This window comes from Labrus mixtus, chromosome 7, assembly GCF_963584025.1.
Source record: "Labrus mixtus chromosome 7, fLabMix1.1, whole genome shotgun sequence".
NCBI lineage: Eukaryota > Metazoa > Chordata > Actinopteri > Labriformes > Labridae > Labrus > Labrus mixtus.
The window spans coordinates 19,117,430-19,139,763 of record NC_083618.1 but is presented as its reverse complement, the minus strand read 5'-3'; the positions used below and the strand labels follow the sequence as shown (position 1 = coordinate 19,139,763).

General features: G+C 39.9%; 2 protein-coding genes and 1 long non-coding RNA gene across 4 annotated transcripts in view; all 3 read left to right on the top strand.

The window, feature by feature from the left end:
- Positions 1–22,334, top strand: part of LOC132976879 (SAM pointed domain-containing Ets transcription factor) — a 217,033-nt gene that overhangs the window by 34,693 nt on the left and 160,006 nt on the right. The gene's annotated exons all lie outside the window — the stretch shown is intronic.
- Positions 1,178–1,504, top strand: LOC132976876 (uncharacterized). Its single transcript, XR_009673745.1, has 2 exons — positions 1,178–1,208; positions 1,242–1,504. It is a non-coding gene; the product is annotated as an uncharacterized LOC132976876 (long non-coding RNA).
- phc2b (polyhomeotic homolog 2b (Drosophila)) overlaps positions 14,420–22,334 on the top strand; it is a 45,607-nt gene continuing 37,692 nt past the window's right edge. Inside the window, exon 1 of one of the 2 annotated variants that reach the window (XM_061041092.1) lies at positions 14,420–14,560. Coding sequence is in view for 1 of the 2 variants with exons in the window: in XM_061041091.1 (XP_060897074.1) it covers positions 21,266–21,309 (44 nt within the window). In the remaining variant the exon portion in view is untranslated. Of the gene's footprint in view, positions 14,561–21,108; positions 21,310–22,334 lie in introns of those variants that run through there. The other variant, XM_061041091.1, reaches the window with a different exon arrangement.

The following is a 22,334-nucleotide window of genomic DNA, read 5'->3' as shown; positions in this document are numbered from 1 at the left end:
ACGGTAAAGTTCTTCAGAGAAGCTTTTCAGTTACATTTATACACATTCTGTAATTTCATGTAAATGTAACTGCCACAGGTAACGTTGGCTGTGATAAACAGCTAGCCTCCGTCACCACTCTCTGACATGTCTTTGTATCATACTCCAGAAGCCCAGGAGGCCTTGCCAGGCTCTCGAGTAGAAGGAGCTCCCCCAACCTTCAGCGACCTGATCCGGCACTACTACCACCCAACGTCCCTGATGCCCAACCACTACCATCAGACCGTGTCGTCCTGCAACCACTGCCTGTTGCCCAGCCACCACCGCCGTCCTCATTCATGCACGGCCTGCTCCGACCTCCACCTCAGCAGCAAGGAAGTGACGACAACAGGAATGCGAGGAATACAAAGGACAAATCCATGCAATCCCATATGCTCTTTTGTAAAGCATCTCGAGATAACACTTGTTATTATGAATTGGCGCTATTCAAATAATGATTGATTTATTGATTTATTGATTTATTGATTTATTGATTTATTGATTTATTGATTGATTGATTGATTGATACTCATGTTCCTCAAGAAACCAGGTGTCCAGTTGAACTTCACCACTACTGTGTTCAAGCTATAATGCAAAACACCTCTGACCTCGTTGTGGACCCTTTTAGTGATGTCAAAATATAGAGTGTAGTATTTTTTTTATTATGTCACGGGATGAGGAGATAAGAACAGTGTAATCGTAAACTGAACTTCCTGTGAACCTGAGTCTAGCTGTTGTAGTCATGATGATGATGCATTATTTAAACATTACAACTAAGTGAGGAGTGTTGCAGCAGCCAGAGTGTTCAGGACTACACTGGTTTGCCCTGGCTTACTGCATGTGACCATGACTAGTCACAAACTGACTCTGTTTCTCTGCCTCTCTTGTTCCTGCTCTAGTTCCACCTGCACCTCTCTGTCTTTACTGTTTACACTTTTAACAATTCTCGCTGCCCAGGTTTCTCCACCTGTGGTTCTTTTTTTATGTGGGTTCTCTTCCTGCTTCCTGCTTCCTGCTTCCTATTTGTAGTTTCACAAAGAGAAAGTGGAACAGCAGGGCTCGACATTATAACTGGCCCGCTGGCCCGGATGAATGATTGACAGAGTCCGGGCCAGCTGACTGCACGTTCAGAGAGGCAGGCATGACAGCAGGCCATGACGAGAACAGAAGGGAGAAAAGTTTCAGCCACAGTGACAGACAGCTGGAGCTGGAACACGCTGCAGCTAAATTTCCCCTTAAAGTTAAAGACTAGATCCTGGTAAAGATAAAAGTTATTCACAAAGCATCTTAGCCCTTAAGAGAGCTCCTAAAGTAAAGATCTAAGGATGAAGAGTTTCTCACAGAGAAGAAAGAAGGAGAGAAAGGTGATCATAACAATTCCAGCTCTATCACAGCCTCATATTAATATCAGTCAGATTAAGTAGACTCTTACAGTTACCAGCATGGTGAATAAACATGAGCACATTAATATTAGAAAAATACACAATATTTTTACAATTAGTTCTCAATTAATTAAATAAAAGTTGTAATTTACTTTTGCATCAGAATGCTTCAAGAGTAAATTGGTGACTGTTATTTTTCAAATCAAAAGTAACGTTCCTGGGCCAGTGGTTACAATGTTCGGGCAGTGATCTTTGAAAACCAGTGGCCCGGAGCAAGTTGTACATGCAGTTGTACATGTCTGTAAACCCGGCAAGTAGAAATGTCAGGACAGTGGATGGGGACAGTATTAAAGAGGACATACTATCCCCCTTCTCAACCTTTTCAAACAGTCCCCTGTGGTCTAAATGAAACATCTGTGCTGTGCTTTGGTCAAAATATAACATGAATCAAGCACCAGAGGAGGTTTGTGACCCTGTATAAAGCAGCTCTCTCAGAACGCTCTGTTTTGGTGTGTGTGTGTCTCTTTAAATGCAATGAGCCCCCCCTGAGTTTTCCCGGTAGACATCACTCCTCTGTAGCGAGAACAAATGGCGGACTTGTGCAAAAGTTTTGTTCTAGGCTGGGGGTGGAGTCCATGGCTGGAGACACCAGGGGAGGGGAGGGGATTTTTTTTTTTTTTTTTTTTTTTACCAGAATCCCACTTGTGATGTCACAAGGAGAGCAAATCAAATTTGAAACGGAGCATTTTTCTCTGTGTTGTAAGACTTATGCAGACCACAAACAAAGGACTGGATGGGTTAATTTCACATTGTGTGGGTCGGTAGACACCCAAATAAATGTTCAAAAACACTGTAAAAGTTGATTTTTCATAATATGTCCCCTTTACTATTTGAATGAAAAAATACTTTACCCTAAAAACAAACATAATCATATGTAGACCCAATTTAAACACTATCTCATCAAGCTCATTAAAAGGAGAAAGGAGTGTAGGCCTACAGGTACACGAAGGGGACCTACAACACTGTAAAAAATAAACAAGCTGTTTCAGCCTGTGGGAAAAAAGGGAATCTCTGGGCTGCCTTAAATTTTTAGGTCGACTGAATTTCAGATGACAGGTTGAGATGAATTTGTACATTATTTTAAACAAAATACTTTGCTCATCAAACTAACTTGTACTTGTCATCACTGCTAACCCTTGTTGTATACAGACACTGTTTATAATGTTATCTTAAATATATACTTATTGTTGGGTCAACTTCATGGCAGTCCCCTAGTAAAATTTTAATGTCAGCAGCTGTGAAGTTAGGATGAATGCAGCAGGAAATTTCAGTCAGGCAAGTGGGCCGGGGAGATGACCTCAGTATAAGGAAGCTGCTTCATACTCTTTTCTTCAGAATTTTGTTTTTTCAACAGCTGTTACTGTGAATATGTCCAATGGTACGTAGCATGGATGAAGGCAGAAAACTGTCTATTACCACAGTAGTGGTGACTATTTTCAGACTCTTATACTTCACCTGTGAGGAATGTGAAGCTGTCTTGTATGTGTGAAAAACAGCTTCTGAGAGTTTGTAAACCTTACAGATTAATTTAGTCCAAATAGCTTACATATACCTCACTGTAAACTGTAATTAAACACAAAGGAAGAGAATCACTTGCGGCACAACGCCCTAACTTTTTGCATTGTGCAACCTTCTTACAGTTACTAACAGGTGCTTCAGGTAAGATCACCTGCTAGGTTAATTTTCAATCAGGTTGTTTTGTTTTAACAGTTACTCTCTGGTTACATTCCTCTGAACTGTGGAATACATTTCAGATTTCACATTACAGATTTCTCGAGTTTTACTGCTTCTCTAAAACCTTCATAGTAGACGTGCAGAGAGTCTCAAATACTCTCTCGTTCTTTCTTGCTGAGTCACTGCTGGTTGTCTGACACACTTTAGAGCACTTTTCACATTCAGCCTCTTCACAGATGACGAGCCCCTGTGGTTTAAACCTCAAACACTCTCTCGCTCTGACGGACTGGAGTGCGTGCGTGCAGCCAGACAGGCATGCTGCCTACACTCGATTACAAGAGGCAGAATGCAATATTAAAACCAAACAGTAGAAAGATTGGTGTCATACGGTGGCTAAAACAAGCTCTGTAGACCACGCCTAGTTTACAATACTGTCAGGTGGCCAGAACAGGTTTCTAATTCAATAGAAATTCAGCTTATTACTACGTCAAACCACAACACTGTGTCTGCCAGAGCTGCACTGCTTTCATGTCCTGCCTTCACTGTCCCTGTCACCTCATTTAACCGCCAATGCTCACACACACACACACACACACACACACACACACACACACACACACACAGAAACACGCAAAGAAACAAGAGGAAATCAGCTTGTTTCCACTAATGCTAATAATACATTTGTAAAATCCCAAATGTGCACATTCTCAGATTTTTGGCTTATGCATATTTGGCAATATTTGGTCGATGTGAATTAAAATGTAAATCTAATCCCAGATACGAACTATTGTTGTTTCCTGTATTCTCTTCTTAGTTGCATGAATATCACAGTTTTCATTTAATTAAGTTTAACTGTATTTATTAAAAAATACATGCTATGTACATGGATGCTACTTTACTGAGAACGATAAAGAAGTCGACTCATTCAACCAACTATTATTAGCTACCACTACAACAAGGCTTAGAACAACGACGGTTGTTTATTCAATCAATCAGTCCGAGCTTGTAAAGGACTTTGTACATCAGGGTTGTTTTGTTATCAGTTCATTCATGTAAAATGTTACATTCAAAAGACTATAAAGAAAAATAGAATAAGATGAAAAAAATCACATTTATACGTATCCTTTTGTATCGTATAGTTTTGTATAGTATTGTGTCTTGTGTCATCATATTCTATCCTGTCGATTCATATCCTATGGTACCAATCTCAATTTCTGATTTTAAAAGAAGTTAATATATATTAACTTATGTTCAGGAGCAGGACTACGCTCAAACCACACCTTCAATCACCTGACAAGCCTCCTTATATGAGCCATCCCACTCCACCCTGTTTGTCTCAGTTCTTCGATGACCCATCCTCCATTTCCTTCCTCTCATCCATTCACCCTCCTTCCTCATCCCTTCATCTCGTTCGTCTAATTCGAGGCACAGTCTGGGCCGTGATCAGCTCGGGCAGAATTACGCTTGAGACCGAACCCCCCCCCCATCCTGAGTCTCCCTCTGCCCTGTCCATCCAGACCAGCCTCACTGACAACATCCTCTTCCATCATAACCATTATCTTAACATAAATTCATCTGTCTCATCATTCATATGAGCTTTCATTATATATCTAAAACGTATATGGTTGTGGCCTGGTCCTTGCTAGTGAAATAACATTACTATTATTGTTCGGGGAAAAAATAATAGATACACTTGCATCGGACCTGTGGCTCCTTTCCCGCATGGCATTCTCCACTCTCTCTCTCTCTCCCTGATTTCTCACTCAGTTCACTGTCCTATCTCTGCAGTAAAGGCACAAAAAGCCCCAAAATAAATCTTAAAAATAAAGAAGAAATAATTGGCATGGCTTCCTGCATGGCAACTTTGTGAAAAAATGACAACCATCTTTTAATGTTTGCCAATAAACACAGCTGACATTATAAAGTCCATAAAAATCACGTACATGTAATCCTCGGGCTGACAAGCTTTCTTCAGCTGGTATTAAAGTCTTGGTAGCTTTGAGGTCCTTAAATGTCTGTGATGTTCATGTAGTTGGTTTCACAAATGCTTTTACATCAAGACAATATATTATCACGTTTGTTCTTAGAAGCTTCCTACTTGTTGGTTTTATTTTCCAGCTTTTACCTGTTAACCTTTTTTGTTCTTCTATTACTTTTTGTGGGTTTTTTTTCGCAGAGCCGCACATTCAATAAGTTCAGCATGAGACACAAACTGCACTCTGAGAAACAATAACTTTACCACAGCTGGCTACACTATCATTACTGCTTCAGATGTTTCTGGAAGGATGGTGCGCTCATAATCTTCTCATAATTGAGGATGTTATGTGAACATTTAATCACCTGTCTGCTGTCTAACAGAACAGGAACAGAGTCAGGTAATAAAACGACAGTTTGAGTCACTGGAATGAAGAAGTGCGTGATGATGAATGACTGGTATTCAACAGGTGTGGAAGCAGGAAGCTGCAGCTGACAGATGATACAGTGTTCAAAGTTCAAGGTAAAGCATGCAATAATCATGTTTTTATTTGAGTTGATCCTGTCAGTTTGTATCATTGTTTAAATGATGTTAACTGATATTACTCTCTTTAAAAGTATAATTTGCTGACAATTAAAAAGAGAGGAAGTTGAGGCAAAAAGGAAAAAACGGAGGCACGGGCAGACACAGAAAACAAACAAGTGGTACGGTCCATTCATTAGCAGAGAAGCACCAGGAAAAACACTGCACCCTTGTTCTTCCACACACTGCACACTGGGCCGCATGCTGTAATTTTTATGGCAAAAATCCTATTATTTTGATTGGATGAAAGGGAATTGAAGTAATGAGCGGGTTCGATGTGCTCAGTCATTCAGGCTCTGTAGAGGAGGTGAAGGAGATTTACACTGCTGTGATTCAGCGTCCAGTGAAGAGGTTTTCAGTTTATACTAGAACTACCAAAGGAGTCATTCTGACAAAAAACATTTTTTAAATGTTCTATGTATTAACGTCCTTGAATCCAAAACCCATGTAACTAGGGCCCTAGCTGTGTCCCAATTCAACTCAACTTAACTCGATATCAACTTTTTGCACCAATCAGCAAGACAAATTCCTTGTATGTGTAAATATACTTGGCAATAAAAAATGTTTCTGATTCTGATTCTGTTTTTTTTTATTCATGATAGCATGCAGCAATTCAGGGTTGCACTGTGAAGGATTTAATGTTACTCAAATTCCAGTATTTCAGTAATAACCAACAGGCCAACCTACATTTTTAGGTGCCGTTTGGTTGCAGGACCATACCAATGTAAAACAAATCAATAATCTGTGGCACGCTGGGCGAACCTGGGGAAGCTACAGGCGAAACATGTTGTTCGCTCACAATCAAGAGTAAAGTCATTTTATGTGTGCCACGGATTATTGATTTATTTCCCATTATTTCCATATTAAAAGCACATGAAAGATATACACAACAAAAAATGCCTATGGGGACATATTGCAGAGGCAATGCTTTACATTGTTTTAAGCATGTTTTAATTTACTTTGTGATGTCAAAACTGTAACCGGAAAAGGTCGTTCTTAAATTCAGAGAGAGCTTGATTATCCTCTTGCTAAATACTAGATTGGAAGTTCCTTTTAAACTTAAAACTCTTCATACTATGAATAGATATTAGTAATAATGGTGTAAGTACACCATGAGCAACAAAGAGGTCAACATACAGGACGCCTGTTCTCCCCAAACCTCATTTTGTCTGTCTTATGCAGCAGGGAGGGGATGTCTGCTGGGACCTGAATCAGACTAAATATCCTTCCTCACAATAGTCATCCCTGCTGTACAAACACCGAGTGAGACAAATCCTGAGCGCTACACAACAATGACAAGAAAACGGAGTAATTCTTGAACTAATAATCAAACTTTGATGGTGGAGGCCGCTTCTATCGTCATTCCCAAGCTCAAAAAAAGCAGTTCAAAAAGGCATCAAGGTGGTGGTTCAGTCCAGCTTTGAAGAAAATAACACAAGCAAACACAACAGGACTGACCAGGGAGGAAGTAACTGCACACAGCCTTTGACTTCAGGAATGTATTGTTTCAAGGGAACAATTAATCCCTGTTCCTCGATGCTATTTAAAAACACCTTTTTTGGACCATAGACTCCTGGTTTGACACGACCGGAAAATGTAAGTCTCCAATTCTTCTTTTTTTTTTAGAAGCAAACAATTCATGGATTTTGTGAATCATACCTACACTGACTTGTGTTTCTAAAGACATCCAGATAGTACTCCACTTTTTTAATAATAAATAAGGGAGTCAGTGTAGGTTTGTTGAGTATGGGTTATTCAGAGTCTGATTTTGTACATTTAAATACAGAATTCAAAATAACGTATTGTCTTTTAGTTTAAATCCTGAACACAGATAATGTGAGATTGTATCTAAACAAGCCAGTCTGAGCCGGAGTTGAGGAAGCCCTTTGTAGACTGAAAACATCATGGCACCCCCTTGTGGACAACAAATGTAACAACATAAATGTACTTAAACTAATGAACGGATACTGTATGTGATTTATGAACTGGGGAAAGGGGAAATGTACCGTAAATAGACACACGCGCACACACACACACACACACACACACACACACACACACACACACACACACACACACACACACTATTGACATGAAAGGATAAGTTTAATGGAATAAAACATGCAGATTTTTATACACATAATGAATTAGTCTCTAATAATCCACCGTGGTGCCCTTTGGCAAGAAAGTTACATAACGAGCTACTCTCGCTGCTTTTTATTGAGTTGTCAATTTTTTTTTTTTTTTTTTGGTGCACATTGATAGGGAAGATTTTGGATGAATTTTGAAAAAAAGATTATGTGCAAAGAAATTTCCTGGGCGATAAAAGAGATAAAGACTTTACTCATCTCTAACAGTCTACGCGGTGCTGTCTGCTTTGAAGACTTCAGATGACCATATTCAGCTTCTTTGGGTATTTCCCAGTCTGGATTGTGCATCACTGAAATGTCAGAATTCAGCCATCTGTGGACATGAAATGTAAGTCAGCAGGAATGTACCGCAAGACAGCTTTGTCCCCATGAAAATGTAATTGATTGATGGTCCCTTAGGCCCAGCTTACACTGTATTGATTGTATTAAAGTTGTGGTTGGAATACCAGCGATTCACTTCTTTAAGACGCATGACCAAAGCTCACAATTTATGTGCTCAGGCTAATCAGACAAGACCTGAGAGCTCACACTACAAGTCAAGGCCTCAGTGTCCACTGCATGGGCGGTTCTAAGCAGAGGCCACCCCTCCAAAAGGAAGAGCCCCCGTATGTTCCTCTCTGACAGAACAACTGGCCCCAATTTGGCCCCCTCAGTAAAAGTGGTCTAGAACCACCACTGGTCCACTGTACGACTGACGACGCAAAATCAGGTGGAAATTCGGCCCCACTTAAGAATTATTGGTAAGACTCAAAAATCGAGTAAAATTATGCCCAGCTTTCTCTCTGTTGCTTATTGGCGAGATATGAGAGTTGAAGCAACCGTTCTCCTCTAACAATGTTATGGACACTGAGTGAGTAATCATCATCGTCAAAGATCTAACTAAAAACTAAATTTGTTGTGGTTGGTATATTTGTGTAGGCCTACATAAACAGTGAATATATCAAACTAATATTCACAACAATCCAAATAAAAAAAATAGCTTTGCATCAAAATAATGCTGTGACCAAACCAGACTGTAGCTCTTTCTCGAGATAAATATGGTAAAGCAGATTCATCTAAAGTTACTATGGAAAGAGCACATCACATTTTTTGCTAGCTAGCAGCATCTAGCTATAGCGCCCTGCTAGCTGTAGCTAAGGTTAGCCCAACGCACAAAGGTAACTTGGTTTTGGATCAAGATACTTACATGATAAAAGAAGTTCCACAAGACAGTCTCTCTCTTCCTCACAATCCTCCATATCTTCCCCATGATTATCCTTCATCTATGGCTACAGTGTCTCCATCATGTTAGCGTCCTCAATGATGTAATTAGCAGTTTGTGATGTTCCCAAATGACGTCATTCCTCTCCCTTGTCCATGATAACAAAAGTAAGCAGCCAATTATCAGCTGATTAGCAAGACTTTATTGTAGATAACCAAAACAATCTGTCGTTTCTAGTTACTCCTAGACTAGAAACTGTTAGATTACCATGTGTTAATGTTGTCCCACACATGTAACCAGACTTGTGTTGTGGCGATAGAAACGCACCAAATAAATCACACAGGTCATACACTTAGCGGCTTTGAGAATCCTTTAAATAGAGAGATCAATATGCCCAAAAATACTTTCCACTATACTTCAGGTCTGAGAGGATAACCGTCATTGTTTACTTACTAATACAAAACAATGGTTTGGGAAAGCCAGAATGATGAAACTCTATCAATCTGGACCGTGCCAAAGTCTGTGTTTCATCATACTTTTGGCCTACGCTGATAACTCACAAGGAACAAAGGATTTAGATGCGTCATGAGGGACTGGATTGAACAATGGACTCAAAGATTTCAAAGACGTCATGTGAGATCAAAAAGGCAGGCTCAGTTATGGGAATGATTCAATGAGATAAAAAGGAAGTCATATTTAAGTCACATTTTGGGGCGCTGGTGGGGCAGTGGTTAGTGCGCGCGGCCCATTTATGGAGGCCATGGTCCACCAAGCAGCAGCCCAGCCTTGGCTCCTTTCACGCATGTTATTCCCTACTCTCTTTCTCCCTGATTTCCAACTCTATCTACTGTCATATCTCTCCATTAAAGGCACAAAAAAGCCCCAAAAAATCTTTAAAAAAATATTGAAGTCACATTTTAAGGGGTGTCTCATGCTTGTCTCTTTTATTGTTCTGTTTGTTTGAGTAGTCCAAAGGTCATCTAACTGATTGTTAGACAGAGTTACTACATTTTGGACTGAAATTCTCTGTACGCTGAACCCCCTGTCCTTTGTCCAACTCTGTAGGAGAGCAACCTTTTCTGAAGACACTGAAAATCTTTCAAATGTATGTCAAACTCTTGTAAGTATCTCTTAACAGACAGCAAGGAGGGACACGTCACAGTTTAAATCAATGATGTCTATACAAAAGTGGAAGCAAAGTTTTTTTCCCATTAGCACCAAGTACCGGACCAATGTGTTTAATTTTACAGAAAAAAATAAACATAAATGTTGATGTCAATATATTTTCTTCTGCACAGCTTCTTTGATTTTTGTTCATTCTTTTGCCATCAATCAACACTTTTACCGAGCTCAGGACATTTTTTTCTGCGCGCCCTCTTCATGTATTTCCTTTAAAAATCGGTCCTGCAGATAGTTACTCACCTTCACGTCATGGTGGTCTTTTGCAGCAGCAGCTGTCTCTGAAGCATAACTCCACGTTGTGTAATAATTGTTACAGAAATAACTGCATCCCTGCTGCTGTCATCCTCGTTCAGTTGCACACAGTGAAGTGTTCCCACGGAGTGCCTCTTCTCCTCCTCCCATCACCTGATTTATAATGTAATAAAGTCTCAGAGAAGAGCTGGCTGGTCACAAGTTATAAATCAGTTTGTTTGTTTTTACCTTCAGCTAAAAAAAAAAAGAGTAAGAGACGCCTCAACTGCTTACTTTGACTGTTAAACATGGAGGCATCGTCTATATTTATTTTTTATCATATTCAGCTGGTATTTGTCTATAATAAAACAGTGAAAGCTGAAGATTGACAGGAAAGGTGTGGGAGAGAGGGAGAACATTTCCATCATGCCACACTACAGGCTACTAAACTAACAGGAGTAGCTGTTTGCTCTTCATGTGGAGTATATCAAAAACATAATGGACAAATATATGTGCCTATTTAGACAGAAAAGATAAAACAATACAGATGATTGAAACTGTAAGGTTATTCTAAGTCGTCATTGATGGTGTACATGTTCCCTAGTATCCTATTATGGCAATGTTTGATATCAGCATCATATCCTGGTTTCAGGATTAGTCCTTATTCTGCCTTCTGAATATATCACCAGAGTGCTCCATTGTGGCACTTAATCGATCTCCTTACACAGGTTTATCTACACTCTCTAAATTCCAGAACGTGAGAAGGATAATGATAATAATTAACCTGGATAATGCCTTAATCATTCAGAAAAAGGCTCAAACGTTGCACATGTGCACAACAACACACTAAGTGCAGAAGCTCATTTGTATTTGAAATAGATTCCTGAGAGTCTTCTAATTTTTGTGAGAAATCTCCCAGCAGTCCTCGTAACTTTGAATGATTATCACTGAGCGCTAAGCGACTGTAAACATTTAAGAAAGGGCCATTTGTTTTCTAATGTCTCATTATATTTAAAAAGATTAAATATTGCATGACCATACAGTTTCAGCAAGTCAGCAGGAGGTTGTGGCTTTTTCTCGTATGTTTGTTCTATTGACTGTATCGGGAGCATCATACTCAAAGCAATGCCTTTTTCATCATTAGCTTTACATGAGGGTTATTAATTATAGATTGCTACTCCATGACGAAAGAGTCACACAAAAAAATTTAACATTCGTCCTTTAAACTATTATGTAATCGATGCTCAAGCACCAAAACCATCCTCTTTTTGTTGCCATTTGTTTGGTTGCAACCCACATCTATATGTTTGTTCCTTTTGTTTTATATTAAAAATACTGAAAGGATCAAAATGCATTTATGTACTAAGCCACTTGAGCCATCTCAAACCACATAATAGTTAAAGCTGCACATGTTTGAAAGCATTATTACCAAAAAGAGCTATACAAGAGTCTGTTTCACGGAAAATTATTTGTCATGGTGAATCAATTTCATGATTGTACTCTATTTGAAACTGCTCTGTGTAAAATCAGAGAGCATCACTGTGGAAACACTTCTCTGACTTTGATGAAATGAAGGGTCGACCAAACTGAACACAAATGAGCGCCCACATAAATATTCTGTCTAAATATTCATGCATGTATTATCGACACACCTTTTCATCTGGCTCCAAGGTATAGTGTAAACATCTATTTGAATGCTTCTGTTTCAGCCCTAGCAGTGCAGTCTTTGAATTCAGTTATACCTCTGCTGCAACATTAATATGACACGGTGTACCTGGCTGTGAGCCCATAATGTGTCTTTAGGGATTCACTGAAATAATACTGTGGTCATGCTGATGCTGCGAGCGAGGTATCGAGGGAGCCATGAACGAGCGTATAATTAACTCAGGGGCCAACCAAATAAGTCATATTCTGATCAATTATTCAGTATTTGCAGGCCGCAGAATGCGCTCCCTGCTCATATTACAGGCAACACAATAGAGTCACATTGAAACATTAGCATTTTATTGCTGTCCATTTTATTACCATGTTCGGTCATTTCCATGCGTGTGCTCACTGTGAGTTCAAGCTTATATGGTGTTGTCAAGAGCAGTATTAGGTCTGCTCATAGGTAATGAATTATTGCAAGACACTGGACAGTGACGACAACCACAACTACTTTAAGACAAGGGACATCATTTTAACAAAACTACAAAATGTAAAGTAAGAAACCCATATAATTCATCCTGTGGTTAAATGAATAAGCTTGGATGGTGCGAGTCTTATTAAATATTGCAACATTTGGACAAAGGATAATACATAAAAGTTGATGCATGCCTATTTTAATGCGTAAAACGATGCAATATTCGTCTATTTTTGTGCAACTTCTACAATGTATATACTAACTTTAATTGTTTTATAACATTTTTAAAAGTTCCTAAAGAAGATAGCCTATTGTCGCATCCAAATATCTCAGATGCAGGTGTGTTTGAAATTGTACCTGTATGTCTTAAAAAGGAAATAAACGTAAAGTATGATCAATAAATTGTGATGTTAAGCAGGTTACACAGTTTGCAGAATGTTCTTTTTTTTCAGGGTTTAAAATATTAAGAACATATTTAGTTTTGTGTTCAGTGTTTGACCAAAACAGTCAAGTCAATTGTAATTATTCCGTCAAATTTCTTCCAACTGATTTTAATTCATACCAAGCCTAAATATTATTGAAGAAAACTTCCCCTAGGTGCTTTAAAGTAAAGGTGAAGATGACCTCAGTCCCAGGACTGACAAGAAATGGGAAGCACATTTAGGGCTACTAAATAGACAGACATAACATAATTAAAGTCACAATACAGACAAAAGGAGAGTGACATGGGATAAATTGCATTATCTTCATTAACACAAAATACTCTGATCTGGTAAAGTAGGATGTGCTGCCAAAAGAAGTCAGACCTGATTAACAAGATCTTATCTTCACTGAAGATAGACTACACAGATACACAAACACCAAAGTTCAAGAAGTCACGCAGAGCGTGAACAGACACACAGATGGAAAAACAGAACAAGATCCAGGACGTGTAAGATGACGCTCCATAACGTTTGAGAAACATATTCCATCAATCTAGATTCCATATAAAGAAAAAAAACGTCTTCTGTTTTTCTATTCGCATTAGACCTGGTTTTCATTATCCAGTAGAATTAGAGGAGCTATTTTACCCTGCTGACATTTTGCCTTGTCAAACACATGGTGTGACTAATACTATTAATGATGCTTCATTCCAGAGCTCTTGAAACATTTTTTTATTGGCACACTGTGGGCTGGAGTTGTCATGTTATTTGTTCCACCTGTATATCCTCTGCCAAAACTATTCAAATGTTTTCTTGGACAAGCTTTCTACAAAGCCTTTGTCTATGTGTCCATAGGCCTATATGTCATCATCCGAAAATAATCTTAATTTTAAATCAGCATAGTTAATAAATTCTACCTTGTAGGCTAACCTGTATTGTCCTGATGAAAAAAGTAGGACAAAGTAGAAAGTTAAAGAAAATACATGTTCTAGTCCTTTGAAAACAAAACTTTGAAAACAGTAACAAGGGTGCTCTTTGTGGGCGCTGAACGTGACCTTAGACCTTCCACTGGGACACAAGAAGAAAGGCTGCTTTAACGTGGGCAATACAATTACTGATATTTAACTCTTTACACGTTTTTAAAAAGAACTAAAACAAACATTTGAAAACTTAAAACTTCATCTTAGCTACGGAGCTAACGCAGGGCAAGAGCTGAATCCTTTTTGTTACCATGGAGATAAGGACAGCGGTCGCCACTTGACAGGCGCATGGAGCGGAGGACAGGAAGGGGGCGGTGGCGGAGGGGTTAGTTCGGGTCCTGTTGATTGACAGAAGAAGAGGCGGGGACAGCTATCATACTGGATTCTTATTGGTCAGCATTGCAGTCACGTTACCAGTTTGGAATGCAAATGAAAAGAGTTGCTTTGGCCCACCCCTGCTCTGCTCTTTCGCTGCTGGTCTGCACTGACGGATACAGAGAGAGAGAGAGCCCACATCCAGAAATGGAGTAGAAGAACAGGGAAAAACAGCAAGGGACAGAGGAGCAAGGTTTACGTTAACGGTAAGGCGACGTCTTGTGTCTTTCTTGGGCACGCAGTGTCACGTTTGGTACGAGGGGGTTTGTGTTTGTTTGTGTGTGTCGGAACGCGTGAGGTGAGACGGTCGCACTAGCTAACATCTTCTCGGGGCCCCACAACAACAACAACATTTTCTGTTTTGGTGCTTGCTTGCTAACATTGACGTTAGTTTTGATGGCGAAGTTTAGCCTGCAGACACTTCTTCAGCTTGATTAAAATACAGAAGTACGACCACGAATAACGCCAACCCAAGCAGTGCTAATGTTAGCCAGTGTTGTAACGGAATTCAGTGCTCGTAAGTTATGAGGGAGAAAATCAGCTATGAATGAAAATCACTGCATGTGCAACGCGTGACAATTTAGCATCCTTCCTTTAGCTTTTCAGCTTTTGTTTATCACCTAAAAAGAAATTGAAAGCTAAAGTTAGCCAGGTGCTCTCTTGAAGAACTTTGATCCCTCAGGTCATGACCTCTGGCACAGTGGAGCAGTCACTTATTTTGACAAGTGTGGGTCATCATAGAGGATGGCCCCAATGCTCCACTCCGGCTTAAGCGGTGTTTCTGTAGCCCTCCAGTGACCTGAATATGGTCAAAATGTAAACATAGCAATGCATCATGCGTGCCTGTATCTAACCCAGTTCTTGGTTTATCCACAGGGCATGGTTATGTGTGTTGATTGTCCTCACTTGGTCTGCAGTAACAGTTGTTTTATGTATCATTTTATCAGTCAATTGTTTACTTGTTGTACTCATATAGTCCATTTAAAAAAAAATAAAAAATCGAATGTCACTAAACAATTTTGGGAGTACAAAGCATCAAATTGACATTCTTGATTTGTCTTAGCATCATTCATTAGTTGCTGATTTGATGTTTCATCTTTTTTTATAGCATATGTTTTGACTACCCAAGTTCAATTAATAGTAACAGCAAGTTTACCATTCCAAAAAGAAAACGCACCATAATAACACATGCCAAATTCTGCTGATAAAGTTAAATGAATACATAGAGAATAAATACAAAATCAGAATACATCTTCAGGACTGAGCATGTTTCACTGAAACTATGTCTAAGCCATTTTCACAGATGCACTCCTGTAATTTTCCAGACAATTTAAGAAGTGCACGAGGATGAGAACATTAGCCTTTATATCAATGCTTTATGTAGTCGAACAGAAGAGAGAACTCTGGATAAATTTGGAGTACAAAAGTTGGCTGTTTGCCTTCACACGTGCAGCTCCTATCAGGAGGTTTTTTTTTTTGCAAGTGTGAAAGTACGATCAGTCAGACTGCAGGTACTTAAAAGGAAAAAAAAAAAACTCATTTACCTATACCACATACTATCTCTGAAGTACATTGCCATAAGAACTTCAAAAGTATAAGAACACCCTTTTTGTTTTGACCTGGCTTTGAAATGCAAACTTTGTTTCCATGGCTAGATATTCTAAAAGAGCCAACTAGAGGTGCATTAGTCCAATTTTCTCTTCTCTTGTGCCCTATATTGCACAAAAATAGGCCATCCTGCTTTAACTCACTTCTTATTGACCTCTGGATAAATGTCTTGTGCGTCTATTTAATAGGTATATCAGGTATACAGCCAATTTGGGCAGAGGGCGTTCTCCTCTTTTTGTTTACAGGACAATGTTAATTTTAATATTCTTCAGATTAGATCACTTTAGCCTGTTGGGGCCGTAGCTCCTGTGGCTCCTGTAATCGTTTCCTGCGATCCCCAACTTCTTCTTATTACCTGGACTCTCGAGGGTCAGATCATGGCGGATTCTTTGCTCATTCCAAGAATACAAATTAGTATGAGACTCAGGGAAAAATCTCAAATATGTTCCCCCAGTCTATGACTGGGTTAATTACACGGGGATGCTTCCTTCATCCAATTAATAGCATGGCAAGCTCTTATAATGGACTAGAGGGACTCCTTTTAATCCTAGAATCACACAACCTGGGGAAATGAGCAGAACAATTTCTTACACCCCTGTCCTAGCACTTAACATTTAGTCAAATGAATATGTGATTGCTATTTATTTACGAGTTATGAACATTCTGATATGTTTATTTCACAAGAGAGTGAGAGCCACACATCTTTGTCATGCTATTTTTAAGCCATCATTTACATGAGAGATGCTCCCACATATATACCCACTTTACATTAACTTGCTTGTTGTAACACATCTATTAGCGATACATGATCCCTCACAGAGAGGCTTTTTGTGTTCACTTTGCAGAAACAGATGGACTGATCTTTTTTTTGTCTTTTGTAAAAGCAGCATTCCTGGACATGTTGTCTTTGGCAGGATATGCAGCAGCCTATGCTGTTTTGACATATGCATTGCTGAAAATGTCACTTTTACCTTTCACTTGCCCTCACAGCAGGAGACTATCCCTGTAGTATGGATGGGGGGGGGGTTCTGCAGGAGGAAAGACATGACTCAAAATTCACGCTGAGAAAGTGAGAGGGGATGATAACATTTTATGGTGCGCTAATAAAAATTAAAAAAACTGCTGTGAGAATTGACTGGAGCAGAATTGCCCTTTGTTGCATCAAAAGCTTGTTGTCACCCGTCGACAGTCAGCATGACACAGAGGAGCTCTTCAAAGATCCACCTGCTAAAAACACACCACAACAAAGATGTTTTGAAATGTTTAGCTTGATCAAATGTCACGATTTCCCGGGGTGAAATAATCGGAGTCAGTGTTTATCCCATCAAGTCATTGCAGACACCTGGAATACGTGGTGTTTATATAAAAAAACCAGGTAACACAGTAGAGATTTAAGTCTTATTCAAACAGCACATGTAAAAAAAAAATCCATTGGTGGAAACGAGAGTGAGTCAGCGATGTGTTTCACTGGAATAGAAAACATCAACTGAAAAGACCATTTCTTTTTTGAATCATGTTTTCAAAGTACGTGGTTTAATTGAGATGCACATATGACTGAAATGCCAACATGTCCTTTTGACTCATTTAATGCTTGTCTATATTAGTGTAAATATATTTACTAGTTTTTCAGTTCCTCAGTGTTCCTTCTCCATGCATATAGAGATATTCTTAAGAATTACATCTTTGTAGATAGCTGAAATAATTTTGCCTCCTTCTTGGAAACAGTACGTCTCTTTTGACCCAGAAGCCTCTCTGTTGTCCTTGAATGAACTCTAGATGTCTGGCTGGTCCTCTGCTGGCTCTGATAGAAAATGAAAAAGCTTGTTTCCAGCGTAGCCCTACATTTTTCTGTGCTGCTGCTGCTGCTCATCTGGGCTCATACCTGACCTATTTTTTTCCCATCTTGGTGTGATTGACGCCTGAGAGTGATTCCTCAGAGACAGATTTGATTGAAAGTCTGGTTTGAAGCCGGTTTCTAATCTGTTAGCTTTGCAAGAATTATTTAACTATGGTATTTATAGATTGGAGGGGGATTCTTTGGTTTGCCAGTCAGTTAGCTGCCTGCTTTCAGTCTCTCTCTCTTTCTGCTTTTCTGTCTGCTTCCCTGTTATTACAGTCTGAGTGATTTTTAGCATCACATGGAACAATCTACACTTTCAAGGCTATAGGGGCCTTGCTAAATGTGGACAAACAAAAAAAGACCACAGCCTGCAGGGCAGGATCAAGTGAAAGTGTTTTGTGTCTTCACAGCATGAGCCTATGTGCACTGGAACGGTACACACACGCTCAGCACACTTAACCTGGAAAGCAGCCAGAGTGTCTTTGTGCTGGTCTACTCAGCTGTGGAAGGCAGAGTCCATCTGAGTCAGATGTCTCAATTACAGCTACTCGACCAATCTCTCCTCTGGATCAGAGAGTATCTCTGTCTTACACACGCTAACAAAGGCAGTGGTCTGCTTGCTCTGTTTGGACAAGACTCATCAACCATTATTGTCCTCAAGGGATGACCTCTGCATCGTAGAGGAAGTGCTGCTTTGTAGAGCAAACGATGTTGGGGCTGACTTTCACAGTCAGGGTTCACAGGGCAGGCCTCATGCTCTATAATGAATTAACCAGTGTACGGGTGACATGCCCTGCTGTCTGTTAAGATTTTGATAGTTTGACAACTTTTCCTCACTTGTCGGTGCATATAAGGATTATTTAAATGGCTTAATCCAGCAAGTATTCATGTTTAAAGTGATAGGAGTAGTGCCCTCAAGAGTATAGCTGCAACACTATGGAACAGGTCAGTCAAAAGAGATAAAATTTGTTAGTTTTGATATTGTATCAGTCATTTTTTCAAGTTACAGCTTCAAACATTTACTAGTCTCAGCTTCTTAAATGTGAAAATGTGCTGTTCTTTGTGCATTTTGTTTAAGAATCTATAGGTTTTAAAAAACTATTTGAAAAGAGGCAACACATTTTTAAATGAGTAAATAGTTGCCCTATTAATTTTTTTTATAATAATGTATTACCCGCTTTGTTTTGCATGAAAAAACTTTAATTTTTTTTTTTTTTTAAAGAGAACAGCAGCACCCTCACCCTTTGAGGCAAGTGCCACCGAGTGTGAATTAAAATGATTGAATATATTGTTTGGCACCCTTAGGGCATGGTTGGTTTTCCATTTTGCATGCATATAGATTGTTGCACTATGGTGTTTATGCACATTGCAGTAATAGCAGTCTCCTTTAAGTACTTGCCAATAAAAAGACAGGATGGCAGATCTGCCACTTACTAGAAGGAAAAAACCACAACAACCAGCTTGAACGCTCAATTGTGTCCATAAAATTTAAAGAGTCTGGGAGGCAGATGTTACATCTCTCCTGTGTGAATGTAAAAATGAAGCAATCAACCAACAATTGAAACCAGACTGACAAACGACGCTAATTAACCCATTCAGCCCCACAAAGGCAAAAAGGATTTCCTGTTCAATATGAATGTGAGGTTTAATGTATGAACTGGCGTTATTTTTGAAACATTTGTCCTTGTGTCACTAAACACCTTTTTGCTTTATCTGAAATATTTTGTTGCTTTGTCAAGCATATTTTTATTTTCTATAATAGGTTATAGGAATCTCAAAGAAAGCCTTGCGCAGTGCAAAGATCGTTCATGTTTGTAATGCTCCGGAAAGAGCTTCTCTGGTGTCAGTGTTCTTTAAATTGATAATGAGCTTGAACGCCCTTTGTACAGTAGGCGGAGTCTGTTTGTTTTTGCTGGACCACCCCTTACATCTCACTTCACTGGGTCCGCTCCCTATTCATTCTTAGAAATCACAGCAGTATGGAGGTCCCTCGCTTTAACATTCAAAAGTCCATCATCAAGCAGCTCATTTCAAACGGAGCCAACCCATTCCCTTTTCCTTCCCAATTGTTTTGACCCCCATCTGCTGCTCACAGCTCTGTTAGCCAAATACGAGCCTCTGCGTTCCTGGCTGCTCCACCAGCTAATCTATATGCTAATGAGTAGATAATAATCAATGAGGTTCACGCATGGTTGGCCCCAATCAATACAACATTGCAGCACCAAACGATTCAAATGGCTACATTTCATACATCCAGACAGTTGGGTGGCGTGTTAATGTGGTGGGGCAGACCATAAGTATGCCATTATCCTCTGGTTTAATCTGACCTATTCCACATAAATGAATTCAGCTGTCATTAAAGAGGGGTTTGAATCCATCTCATTTCACTTTTATGAAGGAATCACAATTTTCTACTTCTATTGTTTTGCATTTCATTTCCATAACTGTTATAAATAGCTGGTGAAATGCTTTTCTTACTGTGACCTGGCAAGCCTTCTTAGATTGTGATTTGTTGAGTTAGGGATTTAATGGAGCAGTTTTAGCAAGAATAGGTAAAATTATGCCACAGATTTAGTCGTACACAACCTCACATAAAAAGGCAATTATTGGGTAATGGGCATCTTCAAACACACATAAATTGTCTTTAATTTATTTGAATTTTCTAGCCTCAATGTCAGTATTTTTTTCATTTTTTTTTTCATCAAATTGATGGTGATTACCACCCTGCTAGTAAGATAATGGGTTTGATGTTCAGTCTGGACATCATAAATCCCTGCTCCTGTCCTTTGCTGCATGATATGATACAAAATTGGCCCACTCAGAGGTGCAGGATCCTGGTGGAAATGACGCTTCCTATTAATGGTTGGATGGTGGCAACCTGCAGTCAGGGCAATTTTAAAGCACTTAATCGGAAATGGAGCCTTCAGCTTTCAGCTGTCCAGACCGACACTATGCAAAATAAAGAGCATGCTATCTATGAGCTGTAATTTTAATGGTACATCACCTTGGATTTTACTCTTTAAAAAAAAAAAGAACCTTATGTTGGAGGGTCCACGCATCCTTAAAAAATTCAGTATTCAGGCAGCAGCAGAGGGGGGAGGGGAGGCACGGAGTAAAATCATTACCATCATCTTCATTAGAGAGGATCCTGTTGTCCAATCAGCATGCTACTCGGCATGGGGATTCCATAGGCACCCCGTTGGCTGTCGCTAGGATACCACATAATCAGGAGGCAGGCTGCGGCCTGGTTGGTGGAGTGGGGTGTTGATGCTGGGACGACGAGCTCGCTGTGAGTTGGGGGTAGACAAGAGGGGCTGAGGGGGTTTTGGATACGGCACAGAAACACGCTCGCACACGCTCAGTCATTCACTCACCCAGCTTGTAGCCAGCCAGTCAGTCAGTCAGTCAGCCAGGCAGACAAAGAAGAGCAGCATCCTGCAGGAGGACCGCACGCTCCCGGGGGATGGGGCATCATACCCCTGCATCGCGTTTGGGGGTCAGGAGGAGGTAGGAGCATCAGGGTTAGGGGGGCTTTGTCTCAGCAGCAGAGTTCCCCTTACATGCACACATACATACACACACAGAAACATACTAACAAACATGCTTTTCTCTTTGTATGTCATGGCTATTAAAGCCATTATCACACATTAATTGATTTGTAGTGGTTTTATGTGGGTCATCAGACTTTTCCTGTAGACTGATGGCTGGTCACTGATGGACGCTCCTGCACTTCCTCACTGTGATCTAAGCTCTGTAGAGACAGCCAGTCTGTCTGACAGCCTCTTAACAGCTTTCATCTTCTTGCAGGCTATGCAAATCTCACAGACACTTTTTGCGGTCTTGTAATGCCAGCATGAGAGGATCAATATGTTCTCTTGTGATGGGCGCAAAGTGCTGAATTTGTGTTGTTATGGTGTTGACCGGCTCTTTGCAATGTATTGCAGGCTGCTTGAGCTGCTTTGATGTGCTCTCAGACACACTGGCTTCACCACTTATCATGAGCACGAGGGTTTGTCCGAAAAAAGGACTGAAAGCTTGATTGTCGTGGAAGTGGAAGAGGGGTTAAGAAGGATTGGAGTGGGGGGTGCTTTCCATCGCACCCTTTCACTGATGGATGGCTGACTCCTCTCAGCAAGACAGGGACTGAAGGCATCATTACCAGAGGGGATTCCCTCCCCTCTCCTCACATGAGGAGGCAATAGGAAGCAGGCTGTGGGATGTAGGCTAATGACTGCATACGGGGCAGGCCGGCTTTGGCAGCAGCGATGCTTTGTTTACAACCAGGAGGCATTTCTGCCTGACTTGGTTTCAGCTATAGGGCCATATGAAATCCATTTTGAAATTAGTTTGATTCTGTCATATTGTCCTCAATTATGTGTTTTCCAGTTTGGTCTTACTAAAAGTTTTTTTTGTTCAAGTCTATTCTAATCATGTCTAATATTTGGAGTTTGAATACAATGTTAAAATGTATTCAGGCAAAATCTACAATATTACCAGTTTAATGCCTTTTTTATCATCACATATTGCCATCC